This window comes from Pleurodeles waltl, chromosome 6 (assembly GCF_031143425.1).
Source record: "Pleurodeles waltl isolate 20211129_DDA chromosome 6, aPleWal1.hap1.20221129, whole genome shotgun sequence".
NCBI classification, from domain to species: Eukaryota; Metazoa; Chordata; class Amphibia; order Caudata; family Salamandridae; genus Pleurodeles; species Pleurodeles waltl.
This window is the reverse complement of record NC_090445.1, coordinates 441,571,152-441,594,009: the sequence shown is the minus strand read 5'-3', so window position 1 is coordinate 441,594,009 and position 22,858 is coordinate 441,571,152. Positions and strand designations below refer to the sequence as shown.

Here is a 22,858-nt window from a genome sequence, read left to right as displayed (position 1 = left end):
ACAAAAAAAATTATCAGGCTGCTCGGGAAGCTCTTTCCGGGTAGCCTGAAAAAAATAAAATAAAGGACTCCCTCTGGTGCTGAGGACCAAAGATGCCTTTAAAGCCTTCCCTGGTGTCAGCCGTCGGACGCACCAAGGAGGGTGTACGTGTGTCAGCCCTTGGCCAATACACACACTTAACAGGTTAAAAGATGTTGGACAGCTAATTGAGCTAGTCTATTGTGAGTGGATATGGTGTGACACTCTATTTGCATTCTTATAACAGGGTATACTGTCACTTTGAAGGTGCCATTGAAGAATGCAACCAAGCTACACAACAGATTAATGTAATTTGATTAATATCCTTTCAAGAGTATTTCGTTTTGTTTTTCCTAGATTGATTAAAGGGTAGCAATCACCTCTTATCGGCTACTTCTGTCCTGATGAATGGAAGTGATCTGTGAATAATATTACTTATGAGCAGATGGTAATTTTTATGCTCTAATTGTTGTTTGGGTTCTTATCTTTCTGAATGGAGGTCAGAATAAAATTTACACACATACCCTTGTACAGTATTAGAGGATATGCTAGACTACATGCCTGTAGAATTAAATTATATGACTGTAGGGTAGAACAAGTTCATCTACCGTCTTGTAGCACCATATAGGGCAGAATTTTGGCTGTAGTGGAAACCCAGGGCTGCTCTAAATTATCTATACCTCCACTGACAAATACACTACAGTGATCACCATGTACATCTTGGCAGTGTCCAGATCTACTAGTGATGAAGTATGCCTTATGTATGTGGGTAAATACTAGATATCCTTTAAAATTTATTTTTCACATTACTCTTGCATTGTACACTGAGGATAGGACTCTGTTGAGAGCTCTTATATGTGTTGTAAGGGCACAGAGGAGCTGTTTGTTTGACCCACAGATGGCCTGGGTTGCTTAGAAGTCTGGTATTGGAGCTAGTTTATTTCGTATCAGTTTTCCTTCTTGAAGTTGCACTTTGGCTTAGCCTAAGTGAAAACCCTTCTGAAGAAGTCCGTTTAGTAATTTTTTGATCTCTTAAGGCTCATGGAGGCTGTTCCATCTATTACCCACAATTTGTTGATCTTCTGACTTAATAGGCCTGAATACGAGAGCGATCAAAAAGTAGGCAGCCAAATTGACCTTTTATATTTTTTGTAGTGAAGCATTAGAATGTTTTAGATGCGAGGCAGTCCCTAAACTGCTTTATGGGCTTGTGTTGAGACATTATGTATGCAAGGCCATTACCTGGAATATTAGTTAGACTGGCATAGTATTTAGGATGTTTAGTTTTCAAATTGTCCTAATCTGTTGATATAATAAATTAAGGATGGGTACAACAAATCTTGTTGCTCTATCCTAGAGATGAGAAGCATTTTATTATGGTTCTATCTTATGGTACTTGGTTGGGCTTTCGTGTGTATTTTGATTAAGTGGAAGCCATAGTTCACAAGTATTAACAGGGTTTGCGGGACTGGTGGTTTGGCAGGATTGGTGGGACTGGGCTATCTTACTCATAAGGGCTAAGTTTCATTACACTTAATATTTATATGTTCACTTATTGTTTCTTGAATAGATCTTTGCCAAAACATGAGAGACTAGTGGACCTCCTTGGGTCAGTGATAGACTACGACTATGGAGGAGGTGGATCGAGCATTGCTGTCCTTCTGATCATGGAACGTTTGCATAGAGATCTTTATGCAGGTCTAAAGGTGAGCATACTAAGATGTAATGTATTTGTGCATTTACATTCTCCCGGTGGCTTACTAGTGCCTCTATTGAAGGCTTTTTCTTCCGATTATATTGTTGGTAAGATTTGTTTTGTGTTGTGCTTGCTGTGGAAAAAATAACTTCCTCGTGCTGGTGTTAAGATAAGTGTCTACGGAAAATGCTGGAATTGGAACACTCTAACATATGTTTTATTAGCTAGCCTGCACGCATTGTTCTTTATGAAATCTTAGATGGGAGGTGGGAGGCATGCTCATTGTCCTACAACAAGTGGCTGAAAACCTTTTTTTTTTAAATATCAAATTCCTTATGGCCTGAAACTGAACACCACACTTTTCACTTATTATAATGGCAATGTCAGAATTATCTACAAGCATGGCAAGATACTGATTCCAACCTCAGCTGATAACCTCAAAGCTTTTGACAATATCTTCTACCCTTTTAAAAGGAGAAGAATAAGTTGACATTGGAACTTCACCCTCAAACAACGACTTCTCTTGCCATTAACTCCACTAGAAATAGCCCCCACACACACTCCCCCATCTAGTGATGGACCTCAATGTAATGCCAACCCCCTCCCCCTCGCCCAATCAATTCAGCTGAAACAGATAATAAGGATGAGGAAAGATGACTCCCTGTAACAGACATTAAACCACTCTCGTACCATCAGACTCCATATTGAACCGAACCACTTTTTCTTTTAAGCACTTTTATTTGCATTTTCAAGGTTTCATCGTTTGTACCAATTTTCTTAACATTTACATGGTGCTCTTCAAATTTCACGGGGAGGTACACTTAATGACATCTCCGTGTCCGGTATATAGATATAATAAGGTCCACCTGTAAAATGGTGCACATCCATCTAGGAGCGACTGAATGACCTGTAACTTACTTAGAAACAATGCTTCTTGCAACCCCAAAAAAAAATATGATATATATCTCTCTCTCTCTCTCTCTCTCTCTATTTCTCTTTTTTATATATATATATATATATATATATATATATCATGGAGAGCACAGTTTTATTCATATTATCAAGCAGAAGTCCATCATATGTTGTGAGAAGCATATAGTGTCCCAGCACATTGTTTTAGCAAACTAGTCAATAAATGATTTTCGTTGGCAGGTTGAGCGAAATGAACAGCAGTCAATAATTGTTTGTGGTGTCCTTATATTACCACGGTAATCTGTCATCATTATCCCCCTCAGTTTTGAAGGTCTGCATTATTTCATCCCACAGTGATGGACTTTTTACATAACCCCTTCCGTTACTCTCCTCCAAGTGTCCTGCTTTCTGCTTCCACTCAATATACGACTTCTCCATTCAAGGCATCAAGTCCTGGGGATTGTGGCACCTTCCCTTACATTGTGTTAGCCCTTTTGGCCAATAACCCTGCCAGGTCTTGAAAATTGTGTTGCGCTTTGTGTGATTTGGGCCGCACATACACCCCCCAGGAGGCAATCCTTTATGCTTACCATATCAGATCGCCTTGCCATGCTTTCTGTTTTTCAGAGCACAGCAGTCCAGAATGTATGTAGTGGGCGGCAACTACAAAGGGTTTACTGGCAATGTTGTGGCCACACCTTGTACAGGTTGCCAGTGTTGACTGGTATATCTGACCCACCTTGGATGGGATCAGATATGCTCTTTATAGCATATAATACTGGATAGATCCAAATCTGGCATTATAGACATTTTTCTTCAGGTACTGTAGAGCTTGTTGCCATTCACCGTTCGTTGAAAGCACGACCCACTGCCCTTTGCCATTTATTCCCTCAATGTGTCGAAAGGTCCTGGTCATCTGAAGAAGGGCTTTGTAAAGCCAGATAATCGTCCTGCCCCCACTGCCAATTGTGTGTAGTGTTCTGTGGGTGGGGGCTTGACAGCATCTATGTCCCTTTGTCGTTTGAGGGCATGTAGGTCTCTTCTGTGCAAGAGGAATTGCCCTTGAGGGATCTGCCATTCATCCATGAATGTCTACAAGCTCATTAGTGTGCCTTTTAGAAAAAGAGCCCCTGCCATGTCAGTCCCTACAGCTCTGTAGCTCTTGGTACGTAATGTGGCCCTTTGTGACTGGTAGTCCCTTTAGCAGAAATGCAAGTGCATGTGCTAGCAACAGTTGTGTTCATTTTGGGAAGCCTAGGCCTGCCTGGTGCAGACATGATGAGTAAAGGAATCCACCCATACCTGTGAACTGGGTGGTACACACTGGAAAAAGGAGAGAGACTCCTCTTGTGTACTTCAGTGGGTGCTCTTTGAATTGATGATAGATCACATGGAAGGGGCCTGGACACATCTCAGCAAGGAGATGGGGCTGATAAGAGAATCATAAAGAGTAGAGCTTTGAGCCTGGGATTAACCTTTTGAGACACAAATCAGTACGGCTGATATCCAGGCTTGAACTCTAGTCACTCCCATGGACTGTGTTCTGGGACTATCCGCTTCAGAGGCTCTCTTGCTGTGACAAACAGCCTTTCAAGACGACGAGAGAGAAGAGAAGGGAGTACTTCAAAAGAAACAGAACCCCCTAAATCAAATTTGTTGTCTGGAAATGGACTATAAGAAGGGTAAGTGGAGACCCCCAAAATATGAAATTTGCCAAGCAGCCAGACTGGTTGTGTGAGGGAGGGGAAGATCTGCAAGACTTCTGCCTGTAACCTGGGCGAGGGGGGCACATCACCCAGGAAAACCAAGACCACCTGCTCTGGAACATTGAGCACCAGTACCTGCCTGGTTGCAAAGACCTCTGTGTCCTGTGAGGAAGAGGAGAGCGTTGGAGGGAGTGAGGTCCAGTGGGGAGCCCAGCCGAAAGGACAGTGCCAGGAGATTGTTGTGCCCCGAGCGGGTCGTTGCCCAGGTGTCCGTTTGGGTCAGCGATCACCGTATGCCATGAGAGAGCCGCCGTGAACTGAGTGCTGTGCAGAGAGCATGAAGCTCGTACCACCTTGTTGCAGTGATCTTGTATGTCAGGAGGGGCCGCCTTGGAAGTCACTGCAGTCGGTAAAGCGCCAAGACCTGTGCAGACCTTACTGTCGTATGCCAGGAGAGGCTGCCATGGTCTAGGTGGCTGTGAGGTGACGGCAGGAGGGTCTGCTGATACCACATACTAAGAAGTTCAGCCTCCTGCTCGGAGAACTGAATGTTGCATGCCAAACCCAGCATCAAGACCTGCCCGACCTGTCCTGTCACTCAGAAGGACGCCAAGAGGACATCACTACATTGCTTGGACCAGATCGGGAGCACCAGAGTCAACCCCATTTGGGGAGCACTGAACTTACCGTGCCAACGGAAGTGCAGGAGCACCTCTGATTCCTGCATCTTCCGGATGCCGCTACTCTAAGCAGGGGGCCTAAAAGCTTGTTCTTTCAAGAAAGGACTAAAGTAACTCCCTGCTATGTGGTGTAGCGAAAGTGAACCTAGTGTCTCTTGAGGCAGTATACCATTCAGCGTCTAAGCTTACATCAGGGAGAGAGGTAATAGGGTCTCGTAAACCCTCTCCTGAGCATACTAAATTGGCTGTTTTACACAAGGAGCCAATTCAAGTTCTCATGCTTCAACTGCAGTGTTTTCCCTGTACACAGACTATCTGCCCCTCCAGCTAAACACATCTGGAGGTTATCAAACTCTCAGCAGCTCAGACATTTACTGCTAAAAACCCTGGCATTCAAGAAAGAAACTCTGAAACTGACATTATCATCAAGGTCTGGAACTCTTTGCCACCCTCACTCAAAAGGTCTCAGAATCATTTCTGTTCCTACACTGCTTCACCCATTTTTGGATCCCTTTTCCAGTCTTTGTCCACCAAACTTTTACCTTTTCCTTACAATAGAATAATGCAAGATAGTTAGGTCTGCTTTGTGATAAATAAATAAATAAATAAATACATGTATTCCTTTTTGAGTTGGTGCATGTTGAACTTCTAGAATTTGGATTTTAGATTCCTCCTCTTGATCATGCATTTTGATATGAAATAATCATTACCTCATTGGCCAAGGATGTGAGTTTATTTTTATAACCCTGCTACTCATGATGAAGCACTATCTAATTACTGGACATTTACATGTAAAATAAGGCTGTTTAAAGCTGGTATCTGCTAAAACTATTGTTTCCTATAACATTAAGAAAATAGGTCAATTATTTAAATTGCGTCCATAGGTCCCATCGTGGATAGTACTTCAAGAACACAGAACACAAAATTACCCTAAAGATACATGGATATTCACTATCTAAATTATTAGTTCTCCATTGATAGTGATGAGCACTGAATTGCTTAACCCATACTTAGGATCCCTGCCAACCTCACATTGCCTATGGCATAGATAAGTCACCCCTCTAGCAGGCCTTACAGCCCTAAGGCAGGGTGCACTATACCACAGGTGAGGGCATAGGTGCATGAGCACTATGCCCCTACAGTGTCTAAGCAAAACCTTAGACATTGTAAGTGCAGGGTAGCCATTGGAGGATATGGTCTGGGAGTCTGTCAAACACGAACTCCACAGCACCAGAATGGCTACACTGAAAACTGTGAAGTTTGGTATCAAACTTCTCAGCACTATAAATGCACACTGATGCCAGTGTGCACTTTATTGTAAAAATATACCCAGAGGGCATCTTAGAGATGCCCCCTGAAAACATACCCGACTCCAGTGTGGGCTGACTAGTTTTTGCCAGCCTGCCACACACCAGACATGTTGCTGGCCACATGGGGAGAGTGCCTTTGTCACTCTGTGGCCAGGAACAAAGTCTGTACTGGGTGGAGTTGCTTCTCACCTCCCCCTGCAGGAACTGTAACACCTGGCGGTGAGCCTCAAAGGCTCACCCCCTTTGTTACAGCGCCACAGGGCATCCCAGCTAGTGGAGATGCACGCCCCTCCAGTCACTGCCCCCACTTTTGGCGGCAAGGCTGGAGGAGATAATGAGAAAAACAAGGAGGAGTCACTCCCCAATCAGGACAGCCCCTAAGGTATCCTGAGCTGAGGTGACTCTTACTTTTAGAAATCGATTCCCCCAATAGGATTAGGGATGTGCCCCCCTCCCCACAGGTAGGAGGCACAAAGAGGGTGTAGACCCCCTCAGGGCCAGTAGCCATTGGCTACTGCCCTCCCAGACCTAAACACACCCCTAAATTGAGTATTTAGGGGCTCCCCGAACTGAGGAAGATAGATTCCTGCAATCTAAAGAAGAAGAAGGACTGCTGACCTGAAGCCCTGCAGTGAAGATGGAGACGACAACTGATTTGGCCCCAACCCCACCGACCTGTCTCCCTACTTCAAAGAAAACTGCAACAGCGACGCATCCAACAGGGTCCAGCGACCTCTGAAGCCTCAGAGGACTACCCTCCATCTAGAGGACCAAAAAGATCCCGAGAACAGCGACCCTGTTCAAGAAATTACAACTTTTGGAAACAAAGAACCAACTTTTAAAGACCACACGTTTCCCGCCGGAAGCGTGAGACTTTCCACTCTGCACCCGACGGCCCCGGCTCGACCTGCGGAAAACTAACACTACAGGGAGGACTCCCCAGCGACTGCGAGCCCGTGAGTAGCCAGAGTTGACCCCCCTGAACCCCCACTGCGACGCCTGCAGAGGAAATCAAGAATCCAGAGGCTCCCCCTGACCCGCGACTGCCTGCTTCAAGAACCCGACGCCTGGAAACCAGACTGCACCCGCAGCCCCCAGGACCTGAAGGAACCGACCCCCAGGTGACCCTCTGCCTAGCCCAGGTGGTGGCAACCCCGAGGAGCCCCCCTCTGCTTGCCTGCATCGTTAAAGAGACCCCCGGGTCTCCCCATTGATTCCTATTGAAAATCCGACGCCTGGTTGCACTCTGCACCCGGCCACCCCTGTGCCCCTGAGGGTGTACTTTCTGTGCCTGCTTGTGTTCCTTCCCTTTCATTTAAAGTATTGTTTGTAAATCTTGAATCTGTGGTTCTTAAAATAAACTAAGAAAATATATTTTTCTATATAAAAACCTATTGACCTGGAGTTGTCTTTGAGTGTGTGTTCCTCATTTATTGCCTGTATGTGTACAACAAATGCTTAACACTACCCTCTGATAAGCCTACTGCTCGACCACACTACCACAAAATAGAGCATTAGAATTATCTCTTTTTGCCACTATCTTACCTCTAAGGGGAACCCTCGGACTCCGTGCACACTGTTTCTTACTTTGAAATAGTGTATATACAGAGCCAACTTCCTACAGCGCCCTATCATCCTGCTATTTGCTATAGAGCATTCGGACACCTTAGTGGCTGCAGCAGTACCATCAACAGAATCTGCCATTCCAGAAAGTCTGCCAAATGCAGAGGACATCAGGCTTCTGCAGCCGCCAGAAAACCCATTGCCAAACGGGGAAACCACATCAAAAATCATTGTACAGAGTGGGAAAATATCACTAGAGATGGGTAGGTGCCAAATATTGTACAGCATGACTATTCACTGAGGTCCATGTCTTCTCCATCCATCCATCCCGCCAACGTGTCTGTGTGTGTGTGTGTGTGTGTGTGATATATACATTCCTGTTAAACTGCATATGTTGTGACAAGCCATGTATGTATGTACATGCCCAGGTGATTGGATGAAGTAGCTTAATTATTTCAAGAATTCTAGAACAATATGGCTTTAATTGTTTTATGCTTGTTGGAATTCATTCCCAAGCCCTCTTTGATTCTCACTCAGCAGAAAGTACTCCTGTGGGTGGACATCCACACTGTAAGAATTCGGAACATTGTCAAGAAGGGAGGGTCCTGTCACTTCAGGACACTGTTCCACCTTTACCAGACTTTTCAAATACTGACAGTAAGGGCTGTCTTGATGTCATCTTGGGTTCATCTACTACCGCAACTTAGTTTACACATGAGTTCAGTACAACTATTTCTCCCAAATACATGGTCGTGCCATCTGGGGGAACACACACACAATGGTGGTTGTATCCTACAACGTGGTGACGCATTTGCCGTCAGTTGTTTTCCACTTTGCAGAACCAATCTCAATTATTAAAAATACAATGGAATCCTCTGAAACAGTTTTTGGCAGGTCCTGTTTATTGCTTACTATCCTACAGGGACAATTAACATTGCCGCCTCCTGTGAGCAGACAGATCAGAATCACCTTTAAGGTGGAACTGTAGTAAGAAGTTCTAAACTACACAGTCACTGGTTAGGTTCACCTTCCACATGGTCTTTTGTGATGGATACTTGTAACCACAGATTCCTCACCTTTAGCATCTTTATGAAGGTATAATTGGAACAGGCATCAAGGTAACTTTAATAGCGAGCAGCCCTCTCAGGTTTTTTTTTTCTTTTAACTCTACTATCAGTTACTTCTTACTGCCACCTGCGACAGTTCTTCTGTTGCTATGCATCACAACACAGTACCCGCTGGTGTGAGCTTGACTTTGAAATTTGCTTCATGCAGATTGATTCAAGCTGCTTTTCAACAGATTGTCCTACAGAAGCTGTAAGCAGTCCTTTTTGTCTTGGCCACTGACATCTTTCTTTCCAATGTTCCATAAAGACCCCTGACTTCCCTAGTTTAGGCTGGTATATTCAGATGCATGCCCACATGTGCCTTTTCTGCTTTTAAACATCCCTCCTTTCCATTCTTATTCCTCCTCACTTTAGTCCCTGCTTGACACAGTGCTTGCCTCTTGTTGCACATTGATGCACCTCTTCTACTCCTACTTGTGTCAGTTTCATCTACATCAAGGACTCCAAGCTGGATTCTCAATCCAGATTAAGGATACAAACAGATTCTGGTCTCAGTGAAATCTGAAATTTTAAGGCAGTACTTGTTTTGGGGAAGGGGGTGTAGTACAAGAAACGGGTTAAGCTTGCTCTTGTATTCAGGGTACATTAACATTAATGGAAGCCCATAAACCGAACATTCTGCTCATTGGCATCAAAGATAAGTGCCTTGTCGCTGCACTGTACTCTGCAATGTTGCCTTAGCATGACAGTATTAAAATCCATTTTAATGAGGCTTTTGTCTGTCCAGCCACACTTTCTTGGTTTCCTTTTATGAATAAGAATATTGAAAAGTGTATTTAATTTAGCTTTTCCCTGTTCAAATTTCTGTTTTAAAGACACAACAATTTTCTTTAAATAGTAAATGTGAAGTTGATAATTTTTGTGTTTTTGAGATTTTCTCTGTGCAGTAATGTTTTGCAGGATCTCTCACGGGAGTGTGTACATTCAGCATTACTGAATTTAATAAATATAGCCATGTTGGAAAACTGGAGCTACATTTAAGTGATTTTCCCTATTTTGAAATGAACCTGCAGGAACATCAGTTAGATCTTTTTGTTTTTCTTTTTTGGTAGGCTGATCTTTCCCTGGAGACACGGCTGCAGATTGCACTGGATGTAGTTGAGGGAATCCGTTTCCTTCACAGCCGGGGCCTAGTACACCGGGACATTAAGCTCAAGAATGTACTGGTATGTGATAGTGGGGCCTGCATTATGTTTTTTTAGTTTTTATGCAAGCTCAAATTGAGTATGGTTGCAAAACAACTTTGCCTGATGTAGGGGGTAGTTGGAAATCTATGGGATGAGAGGTGTCTCCTTCCGGTGTAACATTTTTTCTTTTGCTATCGCTTTACAGCTTGACCAACAGGATCGGGCCAAAATTACTGACCTAGGGTTCTGCAAGCCAGAAGCTATGATGTCTGGAAGTATTGTGGGAACCCCAATACACATGGCACCAGAGCTTTTCACAGGTATGCCTGTGCTATTTATACTCTCTATGGCTCTCCCATGTCCTGTCTGTCTTATGTTTAGCATAATCTTCAGCTCAGTGGTACCTTTTTAACCTTGTAACTGTTGCCCCAGATGTGCTAGTACAGTGGTTCCCAACCTTTTGACATCTGTGGACCCCCACTTTATCATGACTGGAACCCGGGGACCCCCATTGAATCATTACCCCTGTCCCTGCGACTCGCAAGTCGCAATTTGGGATGCAGACCGCTTCTGTGAGTCGCTATGGGGTTGCAAAGACCCACCTCATTAATATTAATGAGGTGGGTCGCAATTTGCGACCTCATAGCGATTCAGGGAACTCACGGGGATGGTGGCCTGCTGGGAACAGCATACCACCATGTCCGTGACTGCTTTTAAATAAAGCAGTTTTTTTTTTTCCAAAGTGCAACCCGTTTTCCTTAAAGGAAAACGAGCTGCACTTTGAAAATAAAACCGAAACCTTTTGTTTCGGTATTTTTCAGGGCAGGTAGTGGTCCATTGGACCACTGCCTGCTCTGAAAAATTATTTTTTGTGCCAGACACAAAGGGGAAGGGGTCCCATGGGGACCCCTTCCCGTTTGCACCTGGGTTACCATCCACTTCAAGTGGATGGTAACTGCGCTTTCATTTGCAACCGCAATCGCGGTCGCAAATGAAAATGCATACCATTGCGACTCGCAAATAGGAAGGGAACTCCCCTTCCTATTTGCGACTCGGAAATGTATTACCGACTCGCAAAATGCATTTCAACATAGCAAAGTGGCTTTAGCGACTCGCAAACGGCGATTTTCGCCATTTGCGACTCGCTAAATCTTTGCTACATCTGGCCCCTAATCTGTTAATATTATCTGATTTTCTAAGCAGTCGCGGACCCCCTGAGGAGGCTTCGCGGACCCCCAGGGGTCCACGGACCACAGGTTGGGAACCACTGTGCTAGTATATATGTACTTTGTGAAATGCTGCTTGTACATAGAGCTTGGGTACTTTCAAACATTTTCCCAGGGGCCAAAACCTATGGTCTGTGTGTAACTGAGAGCCGCATTGATGCACGCTTGTTGGGGAACGGGCTGTGTAAGTTAGACGTAGGGGAAGCAAAGCATGCACATTATATGGACAATGAGTTGAGTTGTTTTGAGGGTTTCAATCCATACTGCCCTCTAAAAGCCCCTAGTCTGTAGAAGAGTCCCGTTTTATGTGGTGCCTGTGTTGCCATCCTTCTACCACACCCTGGGATAAGCTTTTTCTGCTTGCTATTGCTACCGTTGGTGTGTCTGGTGTGTAAGGAAGTAACTTATTGAATTGGAGTGCAATATAATCTGAGGCCTCATAATTTCCTTATGCCTTTAGTGTCTTATCTGTGAATATTATGAGTGTTCAGGAACACGCTCAGTTAAGGTAGTGGGTGCAATAAAAAATCCTTGACAAAGACCCCCAACAAGATGTTCAATTCACTGCGGTGGGCAGAGAAAAATGTCCACCACTAAACATGGGACAGTGACAAAGTTTAGCCACGGCACCAGGCTTGATGTTCAATCTTAGCTTTACCACTTCGCCAAAATATGTTGGATGCGAGCTCTGTATTTAAAGTCTGGGCTGGTTCCCCAGAGCAGTGGCATCCCTTAGTCTCACCATCAGAACCACTCACACCAGTTGTTGTGTAATGCGCAAAATTGAAACTACGAAACCTGAAGGAATGTGTTTTTTATTCTCGACCGGCCCTCTGAAAAATTGCATAATTGGGTAAATCACTCTCTGTCTATTTCTCTGCTCCTTTTTTTTTTTTTAAACGGAGGTAGGAAATCTTAAATTAGACAACTGGTAATAAGTGTGTGGTAAGAAAACAGGACTGTAAACCAACAATCATTTGATTTTACCTGTAGGAGAGAGATCACACAGTTTTATAGTCCAGTCAGTAAAATATGGTGTAGTGAGAAAGTTATGAGTCTTGAAACAAGAATTCCTGCAGGTGATGTTGGTTCTCGAGCTTCACCAAATTGTTTGATAGCCAAATCATCTTTCATATACCTTTGTCTGCTTAATTGCCATTATGTGATAAGGTTAAGCGAGCCACTGAAGGTCTTAGCCAAACACCCTGCTGTGAGTCAGCTTGAGAATATTTTGAACCCTGGAGTACAAAACAAGCTGAGCCTACATGCAGCTTCTGCCTGTAATCCCAGCTTAAAGTTGTGGGTGAAGAATCAAAAACAGGTCACTAAGGTTTGATGTCAAATGAGAGAGGGAAAGCGAGCACAATCTAGGTGCTGAATTGCACAATGTGAAACCCAAAAACCTGGGGTCAATCCAGGCTTCCCTACTCAACCAAATTATGTGATACTAGGCAATTTTTGTTTATTTCACTTTGCCTCCTTTCTTCATTATCACATATGAAAGCATCTTGAAATGCATTTGTTCAAAATGTGCGCTGCACAAAACCTTGTCTTCTGTTTTTATTTAATAAAGTATAATGTTTTCCATGTATAATGATAACTTAGGCCACCCAGAGGATATAAATGGGACAGCTGACTTGGATTAGTTCAGTGCTGCCATTGATGTCAGGGTAGGAGGTGAGGCATGAATGTTTCCAAGTCTGTGTTTGAAAACTATCACTTTTAAATATTCCCTCTCAATGCAGTGATATCATTTTATGTACTAGGTTGAAAGACTTTTTCATTTAAATGAAATACACTTTTTGAGCATTGAATAGCATTTATCATATTTCAACATGTTTGGTGCGAGATGTCTTTAAAAAATTTAAGGTCTTCTGAAGGTTAATTAGCGCGGGAAACTTCCTTTGCTTGTTTTCCTCTACTTCCATAAAAAGTGCAAATAAATGCTTGCCAGTTTATTTAAATGGTTTCTGAGTGTTAGTTCTCAGTTAGCTAAACAGCAACCCAGTACTGCTGTTTACCAGGGGGGGTCGCACGTAAAGGCCAGGAGAGCCGCAAGCAGCCCCTGGACCTTAATTAGAGTATCACTGCCATAGAGCAAACAAGTTTTGCTATTAAAACATTTTAGCATAACTTCTGGTTGGTCACTGTAAAACAACAGTATCGTTCGTAGTGGGCAGCAAATTAGCAGAACAGTCAGCAGAACAAACACTATCTCAGAAAGTGACAAATATGCTTACTCAACAAACTAGTTTACTTCTTTACCTTATGACTTTTAAATTTCCCAACTTTTAGGAAAGTATGATAATTCTGTAGATGTGTATGCATTCGGCATCCTCTTCTGGTACATCTGTTCGGGGTCTGTGAAGTTACCAGAAGCCTTTGAGCGATGTTCAAGCAAAGACCACCTTTGGAACAATGTCAAGAAAGGTGAGTACCTACACACAAGAATCTGGTGACCGTGTACTGTAATGAGGCATTTGATGGCGTTTAGGGGTATACAGAGATCAGTGGTTGAACTGCTGGATAAAAATTGGGTCACCTGGATTAATTGCAGTATACTCCCAGAAAAAATTACCTTTATTGTTGTATACATGCCTCTATTTTTGTTTTGGATTAAATATTTTTTTTACTTAAAGTTAACAAATTATCTTTTTCAGTAATGCACACCTCTGTGTAACTGTCTTTTATTAGCTGGACTCTGTGGCAAGTTGGATGCTTTTGTGAACTGTTTATGCAGAAAACCCAGTACACTATGCCTGCGACACTCTGTGTAGTGAAAAGAAATGCCTTTACTTTACTTTCTGATGGATACTTCTAATCGCCGTTTGCTCACCTTGTGAATTTTTCCCAGCAGCCAGACTGGATCTGAATAACTCAGAAATACTAATGCTGTGCCCCGGTACGTGGCAACATGTGACTCCGTGGCCACACTATTCTGCTCTCACATAAAAGTGCCACCCATTCATGCTGACGTCAGTTCCTTTCTTTCTACTCCTTTCTTCCCACTTCTTTCATCAAAAAACTTTTCCAGTGTTAGAGATATCACCACCTAAGATGACAGGATTGAAATCTTTTGGAGCCTGTTGCAAACAGAGGTCTGTGACAGAACTCCATGAGGGGTGTCATGTTTGGGTTCTTCACGTGACTCCAAGGCCTGCAACTACTGTGCTCAGATGAGCCCTGAGGCCGTCTGGGAGCATGAGGCAAAGCGCTACGTGGCAAAACACCAGAAGGCTGTGCACAAGCCTAGCCACAGGCCGAAGTCTAAGGCGAGAACCTGTACCGAATTTGTTCCTGATCAGATAGATCTTCCTTACAGTTGATATCTTTGTGTCAATTGAAGAAGAAACACAAGAAGCCCAATGGGGACTCTGCCCCTTTCCACTGATCTCCGTCTTCATTTAGCAAAGGATCTCCATCTTCAGGAGATGCAAAGGTGTCACCATGCCACCAGATCTTGCTCCTGTTCCACAGAGAAGCAGATTCCTTCTCTGTTTCCAATGCACCTAGGGTTATTGATGCCTTACAAGACTGTAGGACCTCAGTCAACACAATTTTACCTCAGTAGTGGTTAGAAGAAAGTAAAGGACTTCAGCAGAGCTGCTTCTTATTACTGTAGCAAAGTAAGTGCTTTCCTCAATTGGTAGCCCCTGGGGGAAACAGCCCAGTATTGAGTGAGATATCCAGCCCACTGGTGGTGGACTGGTGCTATGTCTGCACCCCACTGCATAACTGGGAAATTGCATCTTAGTCAGATGGGTTCAGCAGAGAGCATGTACTTCAGTTAAACCCTCACTGATGTGCTGCTGGGCATTTGAGCTAATCCCTGGGTTGGCCCCACTGTCAGCCTACAGGTCACTTGCCACCATAGGTGTGCTCCAGGAGACCCGGACTTCCTCACACAGCACCCAACTTCTGAAAGTCTGGTGGTCTGGGTGTCCATCAGCAGAATCAACCCTATTGCCTTTCCTTCCATGCTGTCTGACAGAGACAAAATGAGTGGACACGTTTGAAAAGCATTGGTGTTCTCTTCTGCCAGCCTAGCCTTGAGGTTTGTCAATGCAAGCTGTTTATTAGGCCGCAACTCCAACGCACTGTGGGGCTTGACCGGTGACTTTTTGTTCACAGCCCTTCCTGAAGACTTACGGGCTTCTCAACCCAAACTATTCAGGATGCGGCCTAATTTGTCATTTGCTTGGACCTGAGCACCACATACTATCTAGATAGTCCTATGGGAAGCAGCGTGGTGCTTCACTGCCATGTCTGGATGAAGTAAAGTGGCCTCTTGGTGTAGGAGGCTGGCCTGGCTTGTAGTGGGTACCAGAGGTACTTACACCTTGTGCCAGGTCCAGTTATCCCTTATTAGTGTAGAAGAGGTGTTTCTAGCAGCTTAGGCTGATAGAAGGTAGCTATGGCAAAGCAGCTTAGGCTGAACTAGGAGACATGTAAAGCTCCTACTATACCACTGGTGTCATATGCACAATATCATAAGAAAACTCAATACACAGAAGTACTAAAAATAAAGGTACTTTATTTTTATGACAATATGCCAAAAGTATCTCAGTGAGTACCCTCAGTATGAGGATAAGTTATATACACAAGATATATGTACACAAACCAAAATTATGCAGATAATAGCAAAAGGAAGTAATGCAAGCAATTTAAAATTACAGTAGATTGCAATAGGAGCTCATAGGTATAGGGGTAACACAAACCATATACTCCAAAAGTGGAATGCGAACCACGAATGGACCCCAAACCTATGTGAGCTTGTAGAGGGTCGCTGGGACTGTAAGAAAACAGTGAGGGTTAGAAAAATAGCCCACCCCAAGACCCTGAAAGGTAGGTGTAAAGTGCACCTACTACCCCCAGAGAGCACAGAAGTCGTGATAGGGGGATTCTGCAGGAAGAACAAACACCAGCAATGCAACAACAGTGGATTTCCAGACCTGAGTACCTGTAAGGCAAGGGGACCAAGTCCAATAGTCGCGACAGTGTCGAGAGTGGGCAGGAGCCCAGGAAATGCCAGCTGAGGGTGGAAGGAAGCTGCCACCTGTTGGAAGAAGCTTTAAGTTCTGCAAGAAAGAAGAGGACTAGGAACTTCTCCTTTGGAGGATGGATGTCCCACGTCGCGATGAAGCTTGCAGAGGTGTTCCCACGCAGAAAGACCGCAAACAAGCCTTGCTAGCTGCAAGGCTCGTGGTTAGGGTTTTTGGGTGCTGCTGTGGCCCAGGAGGGACCAGGATGTCGCCACTTGGAAGAGGAGACAGAGGGGGCACCCAGCAACGTAGGGAGCCCTCACAGAAGCAGGCAGCACCCGCAGAAGTACCTGAACAGGCACTTAGAAGAAAGGTGAACCGGATTCCACCCGAAGTCACAAAAGGGAGTCCCATGACGCCGGAGGACAACTCAGAAGGTTGTGCACTGCAGGTTAGAGTGTCGGGGACCCAGCCTTGGCTGTGCACGAAGGAAATCCTGGAAGAGTGCACAGGAGCCGGAGCAGCTGCAAATCACGCAGTACCCAGCAATGCAGTCTAGCGTGGGGAGGCAAGGACTTACCACCACCAAACTTGGACTGAAGAGTCACTGGACTGTGGGAGTCACTTGGACAGAGTTGCTGAGTTCCAGGGGCCACGCTCGTCGTGCTGAGAGGGGACCCAGAGGACCGGTGATGCAGTCTTTTGTTGCCTGCGGTTGCAGGGGGAAGATTCCGTCGACCCACGGGAGATTTCTTCAGAGCTCCTGGTGCAGAGAGGAGGCAGGCTACCTCCAGAGCATGCACCACCTGGAAACAGTCGAGAAAGCCGTCCGGATGAAGCGATACAAGGTTTCTAGCAGTCGTCTTCCTACTTTGTTTCGGTTTTGCAGGCGTCCTGAGCAGTCAGCGGTCGATCCTTTGGCAGAAGGTGAAGAGGGAGATGCAGAGGAACTCTGGTGAGTTCTTGCATTCGTTATCTGGTGATATCCCCAAAGCAGAGACCCTAAATAGCCAGAAAAGGAGGTTTGGCTACCTAGGAAGGAGGATTGGCTACCAAGAGAGGTAAGAGCCTATCAGAAGGAGCCTCTGACGTCACCTGCTGACACTGGCCACTCAGAGCAGTCCAGTGTGCCACAAACACCTCTGTTTCCAAGATGGCAGAGGTCTGGGACACACTGGAGGAGCTTTGGGCATCTCCCCTGGGAAGTGCAGGTCAGGGGAGTGGTCACTCCCCTTTCCTTTGTCCAGTTTCGCGCCAGAGCAGGACTGGAGGATCCCTGAACTGGTGTAGACTGGCTTATGCAGAGATGGGCACTATCTGTGCCCATCAAAGCATTTCCAGAGGCTGCGGGAGGCTACTCCTCCCCACCCTTCACACCTATTTCCAAAGGGAGAGGGTGTTACACCCTCTCTCAGAGGAAGTCCTTTGTTCTGCCTTCCTGGGCCAGGGCTGCCTGGACCCCAGGAGGGCAGAAACCTGTCTGAGGGGTTGGCAGCAGCTGCAGTGGAGACCCCGGAGAGGCAGTTTGGCAGTACCCCGGTTCTGTGCTAGAGACCTGGGGGATCATGGAATTGTCCCCCCAATGCCAGAATGGCATTGGGGTGACAATTCCATGATCTTAGACATGTTACATGGCCATGTTCGGAGTTACCATTGCGACGCTGTACATAGGTAGTGACCTATGTACAGTGCACGCGTGTAATGGTGTCCCCGCACTCACAAAGTCCGGGGAATTTGCCCTGAACGATGTGGGGGCACCTTGGCTAGTGCCAGGGTGCTCACACACTAAGTAACTTTGCACCCAACCCTCACCAGGTGAAGGTTAGACATATAGGTGACTTATAAGTTACTTAAGTGCAGTGGTAAATGGCTGTGAAATAACGTGAACGTTATTTCACGCAGGCTGCAGTGGCAGGCCTGTGTAAGAATTGTCAGAGCTCCCTATGGGTGGCAAAAGCAAGGCTGCAGCCCATAGGGATCTCCTGGAACCCCAGTATCCTGGGTACCTCAGTACCATATACTAGGGAATTATATGGGTGTACCAGTATGCCAATGTGAATTGGTAAATTTAGTCACTAGCCTGTTAGTGACAAATCTGGAAAGCAGAGAGAGCATAACCACTGAGGTTCTGGTTAGCAGAGCCTCAGTGAGACAGTTAGGCATCACACAGGGAACACATACTTATAGGCCACAAACTTATGAGCACTGGGGTCCTGGCTAGCAGGATCCCAGTGAGACAGTGAAAACACCCTGACATATACTCACAAACAGGCCAAAAGTGGGGGTAACAAGGCTAGAAAGAGGCTACTTTCTCACACTTGGGAGACGCCCAGGTGTCTTACATTGACATGACTTGTGGTAGCTCACATCTGTTTAGTAAGAAGGCAGATTCGGCCCTAGTGCACTTTAAGGAGAGCTGCACCACAGCAACCTCCTTAGACCTTTCAGCTCCAGTCAGCCAATTATCAGCCCTCACCCCCAAAAACAGTTTTGTTCTTTCTGGGATATGCTAGAGGCCTCCTCAACCTTCCAGCCCTTATGAGTTTGGTACTATGGGCCCACCAGACCACGACCAGGCCCCCAGGGGCAGCATTCAACAAGATCTTCCGCCCCTCCGGCCACAACCTCCAAGCACTTTTTGCCCTTTAGGATCAGCCACTTCATTCAGGGATGGCAACAAATCCTATCCAACAAATAAATCCGATAGAGACTTCTCGCTGCAGATTTCTTACCTTTGAAATTCCGGGCGTCAGACTACATCAGGAAGATTTTTTTCGTGAACAATTACCCCTGTGCATCGTCTGCACCTAAATAGGTACCACATTAGCGGACACCATCTCTTTTCTTTACACACCAGTTAGCGCTGATCTTGGGGAAAAAAAAAAAGCTACTCCTCTATCGTTTTTTGACAGGATTTTTACAACATTTTGTCATTTTCTTTTTTGAGATTTTTCCTCCTGGTGTGTCGCCGATGTCTTCGAGAAAGACTGGTTTGAAACTGTGTGGCGCAGACCCACACCTCGTGTGTCTGTGGTGTCTGGGGCATGACACTGTCATGCTCCGACTGAGGTCACAACACCGAAGGCTTTCATGAAGCAATCCCTAAAGCTGCTAGCGGCCCGGCAGGTGATTACGCGTAGGTCTTGGTAGAGAGGAAGGTCATGGGACTGCACAGGAGCCCCTGAGTCCTCGTCCTCTTCCTCCCACTCATTCATCGGAGTACTTGGGTAAGGGGCACAAAAAGCGCAAGCAGTCGAAGTGTGCTTCGACGACTCCTTGGCCAATACAACGAAGGAACATCAGTGTTCAAGTCACAGCTCTTTGGAACCTACACCAGGGCAGACTCTACACCTCCCCGCTTTTGTGCAGCTTTTCAGAGCCAGAGCAACCCCTGATCATTTGGGAGTTTTATGGGGCCATGCTCCAGGTCTTTGAGTGGACTGACTTCTCCGGAGCACCTTTGGGCCTCATGGGGGGCCCTTCTGGTTCTGCGCCAATGGCTTTGGCTCCGATGGGCCCCCATGGATCCGATAATGGATTGGGCTGGAGCCAGTCCAGACGCAGATACTTCTTGTTGCCATTAGGATCACTGAATCTGACACAGAGCCAGAGTGGAGTTCACGGATGCCTACTCCGGCACCAACAGGACCCATGTATCCTATGTTGGCTCCCCAGCCTTATTCTGAAGTGCTAGGCCTCTGGGGGAAAATGGGAGGGGTCACTGGACCCTTTAAAATACCAGTCAGAAGGTCAGGACATTGACTAGTGTGAGGAACTGGGAGATGCCAGTGAACTGTACATGCCTCCAGATACCGGCATGCTTTCTCCTTCTACTGTGGCTTCGACAGAGGTAGCTACATATGCTACAGTTGTGAAGTGGGAGGCTAAGGCCCTTGCCCTCAAGTTGCCCTCTGTGGCAGTTAAGACTAACCTCTTGATGGAAGTGCTAGAGCCTGGAGCTTTCTCTTCTGAACTCCTACTCCCTTTTAATGAGGCACTGGCAGATGTCCTATTGGGAACCTGGTCCAGGCCCAGCACTGGGGCTCCTGTGAATAGGACGATTGCCCATTGCCCCGCACCTAGGAACCCAAACTTCATCACCCAATACCCTGCCATGGAGAACTTGGTGGTCCAAGCTTCTATCTCCCATGGTGCGTTCCCTGACACACCCCCGAACAGGGAATCCAAAAGGCTGGATAGCTTCGGAAAGAAAATGTTTTCTTGTACCAGCCTTGCATTGCTTATTGGGCTGCTATTCCAACACACTGTGGGACACTGTTGCACAAGTGCTGCCACAAGTTCCGAACAAGGCCCGATCCATTCTCTCCCAGGTGGTCAAGGACAGGAGAAACACAGCAAATTTCACTGTTTGCTGTGGTTTAGACACAAGCGACTTGCAGGGTGTTTTCCACAACATCAGGCTTTTCAGGGGGTGTCCAGGCTTCCCTTATGGACATGCCCTTTGATGGCAACTGTCTCCTCAGAGACAAAGCAGACTGCGCTGGAGTGCTTTAGGGACTCGCAGGCTACGGCCAAGTCCTTTAGGCCTCTCAGCTGCTCTGTGTCAACTCCAGTTTGCCTTTCACTCCTTGTGTGGCTATAGAAGGGCTGTGCAACCATGCCAACCCTATCCCATCATCTCGCTCAAGCTTCCCGGCCTATGCATGGGCAAGGGCACAGTTCTTAATGACTCCAGGGGTCGGGAAGCCAGCGGTCTGCTACAACAACCAACCCTCAGGCAGCTACAGCCTCTAAGCCCTCCTAATCTTGCCCTTCAAGATCATGGGCATCCATTTGGTGGCAGAATCCGCCCTCCATCTCTAGCAGTCCTTAACATCAGACAGTCCTTAACATCAGACAGGTGGGTCTTACAGATCATTCGGACGGGTTACCCCCTCCCCTTCAAATCTACTCCTCCCTCAATCCCTCCATCGTACGACCAGCTGACAGAGAATCATTTGTCCTTGCTCTGCAAGGAAGTGAAGGCTCTCTTGGCCAAGGTAGACATAGAGAGGGTTCCGGAGCCAGAAGTAGGCTGTGGTTGCTATTCCAGCTACTTTCTTATTCCAAAAAAGACAAGGGTCTGCATTGTATCCTAGATCTTTGTACCTTCGACCTCTTCCTCAAAAAGGAAAAGTTCAAGAACCTCACATTGGCTCAGGTCTTGTCTGCCCTGGACCCCGGAGACTGGATGGTAGCATTGGGCTTGCAGGATGCCTACTTTCACATTCCAATCCTGCCTGCTCATCGACGTTATCTACGGTTTACAGAAGGCCATGACCACTTTCAGTTCACTGTGCTTCACTTTGGCCTTACCAGCGCCCCTAAGGTGTTTACCAGGGTGATGGCCGTGATCGCAACACATCAGTGGAGATCAGAGGTGACATTCTTCCCCTCTCTCAGCAACTAGTTGTTGAGGGTGAGCTCACCCTAGGCTGTCGTCTCCCACCTCCAGACTACGGTGAACCTCCTGCATTCACTGAGTTTTACTATCAACGTGCCGAAGTCACACCTGACCCCTCTCAGCCGAACCTTTTCATTGACGCTGTCCTGGACACAGTGGAGTTTCAGGCTTATTCTCCTGAACAGTGAGTTCAAGATTTTCAGGCTATGATACAGATGTTTCAGCCTGTAACCCGGATTTTGATAAGAATGACTCTGAGGCTGCTGGACCTCATGGCCTCATGCATCCTGCTAGTAATTCATATTAGATGGCATATGCAGGCCCTGCAGTGAGACCTGAAGTTCCAGTGGACGCAGTATCAGGGGAACATCTCCGACATGGTCGAGATCTCGGACGGTACTGCACAAGATCTGCAGCGATTGGGTCAGGAAAATAAAAACCTCTGCCTTCCCTAACCAGATCTGATGGTAGTGACAGATGCGTCACTCCTGGGACGGGTGGCCATATGGGAGAGGTGAAGATCAGAGGACTCTGGTCTCTGGCGGAATCTGGACTCCACATCAACTTTCTGGAGCTCCTAGTGATCAGACTGGCATTGAGAGCCTTTCTCCCCTCCATCAAGGTAAAGTTAGTGTAGATGTTCACGGAAAACACCACTGCCATGTTGTACTGCAACAAACGGGGTGGGTGGGATCGTGGACCCTTTGCCAAGTAGCCCTGCGCCTCTGGGCATGGCTGGTACAGCAAGGCATACCCCTGGTGGTTCAAACATCTGACAGGTTCTCTGAACGTCAGAGCAGACAAAACCAGCTGCCGGTGCCTAGCGGATCATGAGTGGCATCTCCATCGGAAAAGGTGCTGGGTCTCTTTCAGCAGTGGGGGGAGCATTGGTTAAATCTGTTCACCTCTACAGAGAACGTGCAATGTCGGCAGGTATGTACGCTGGAGTTTCCTAGGCGGCGATCGCACAGATTCTTTTTGTCTTGAGTGGGGCTCAGGCCTCCTGTATCCTTTTCCACCCATACCACACCTGCCCAGACTTCTCAAGAATATCCCGACCAACCAGGCCCAAGATTTCCTTGTGGCTCTGGATTGGGCATGGAGGGT

At 46.2% G+C, this 22,858-nt stretch overlaps 1 protein-coding gene across 1 annotated transcript in view; it reads left to right on the top strand.

Moving 5' to 3' along the window:
• Positions 1 to 22,858, top strand: part of DSTYK (dual serine/threonine and tyrosine protein kinase) — a 327,446-nt gene that overhangs the window by 287,191 nt on the left and 17,397 nt on the right. Inside the window, exons 9-12 of the mRNA XM_069238535.1 lie at positions 1,589 to 1,724; positions 10,065 to 10,178; positions 10,345 to 10,459; positions 13,661 to 13,795. Of these exons, the coding sequence (XP_069094636.1) occupies positions 1,589 to 1,724; positions 10,065 to 10,178; positions 10,345 to 10,459; positions 13,661 to 13,795 (500 nt within the window). The remainder of the gene's footprint in view (positions 1 to 1,588; positions 1,725 to 10,064; positions 10,179 to 10,344; positions 10,460 to 13,660; positions 13,796 to 22,858) is intronic.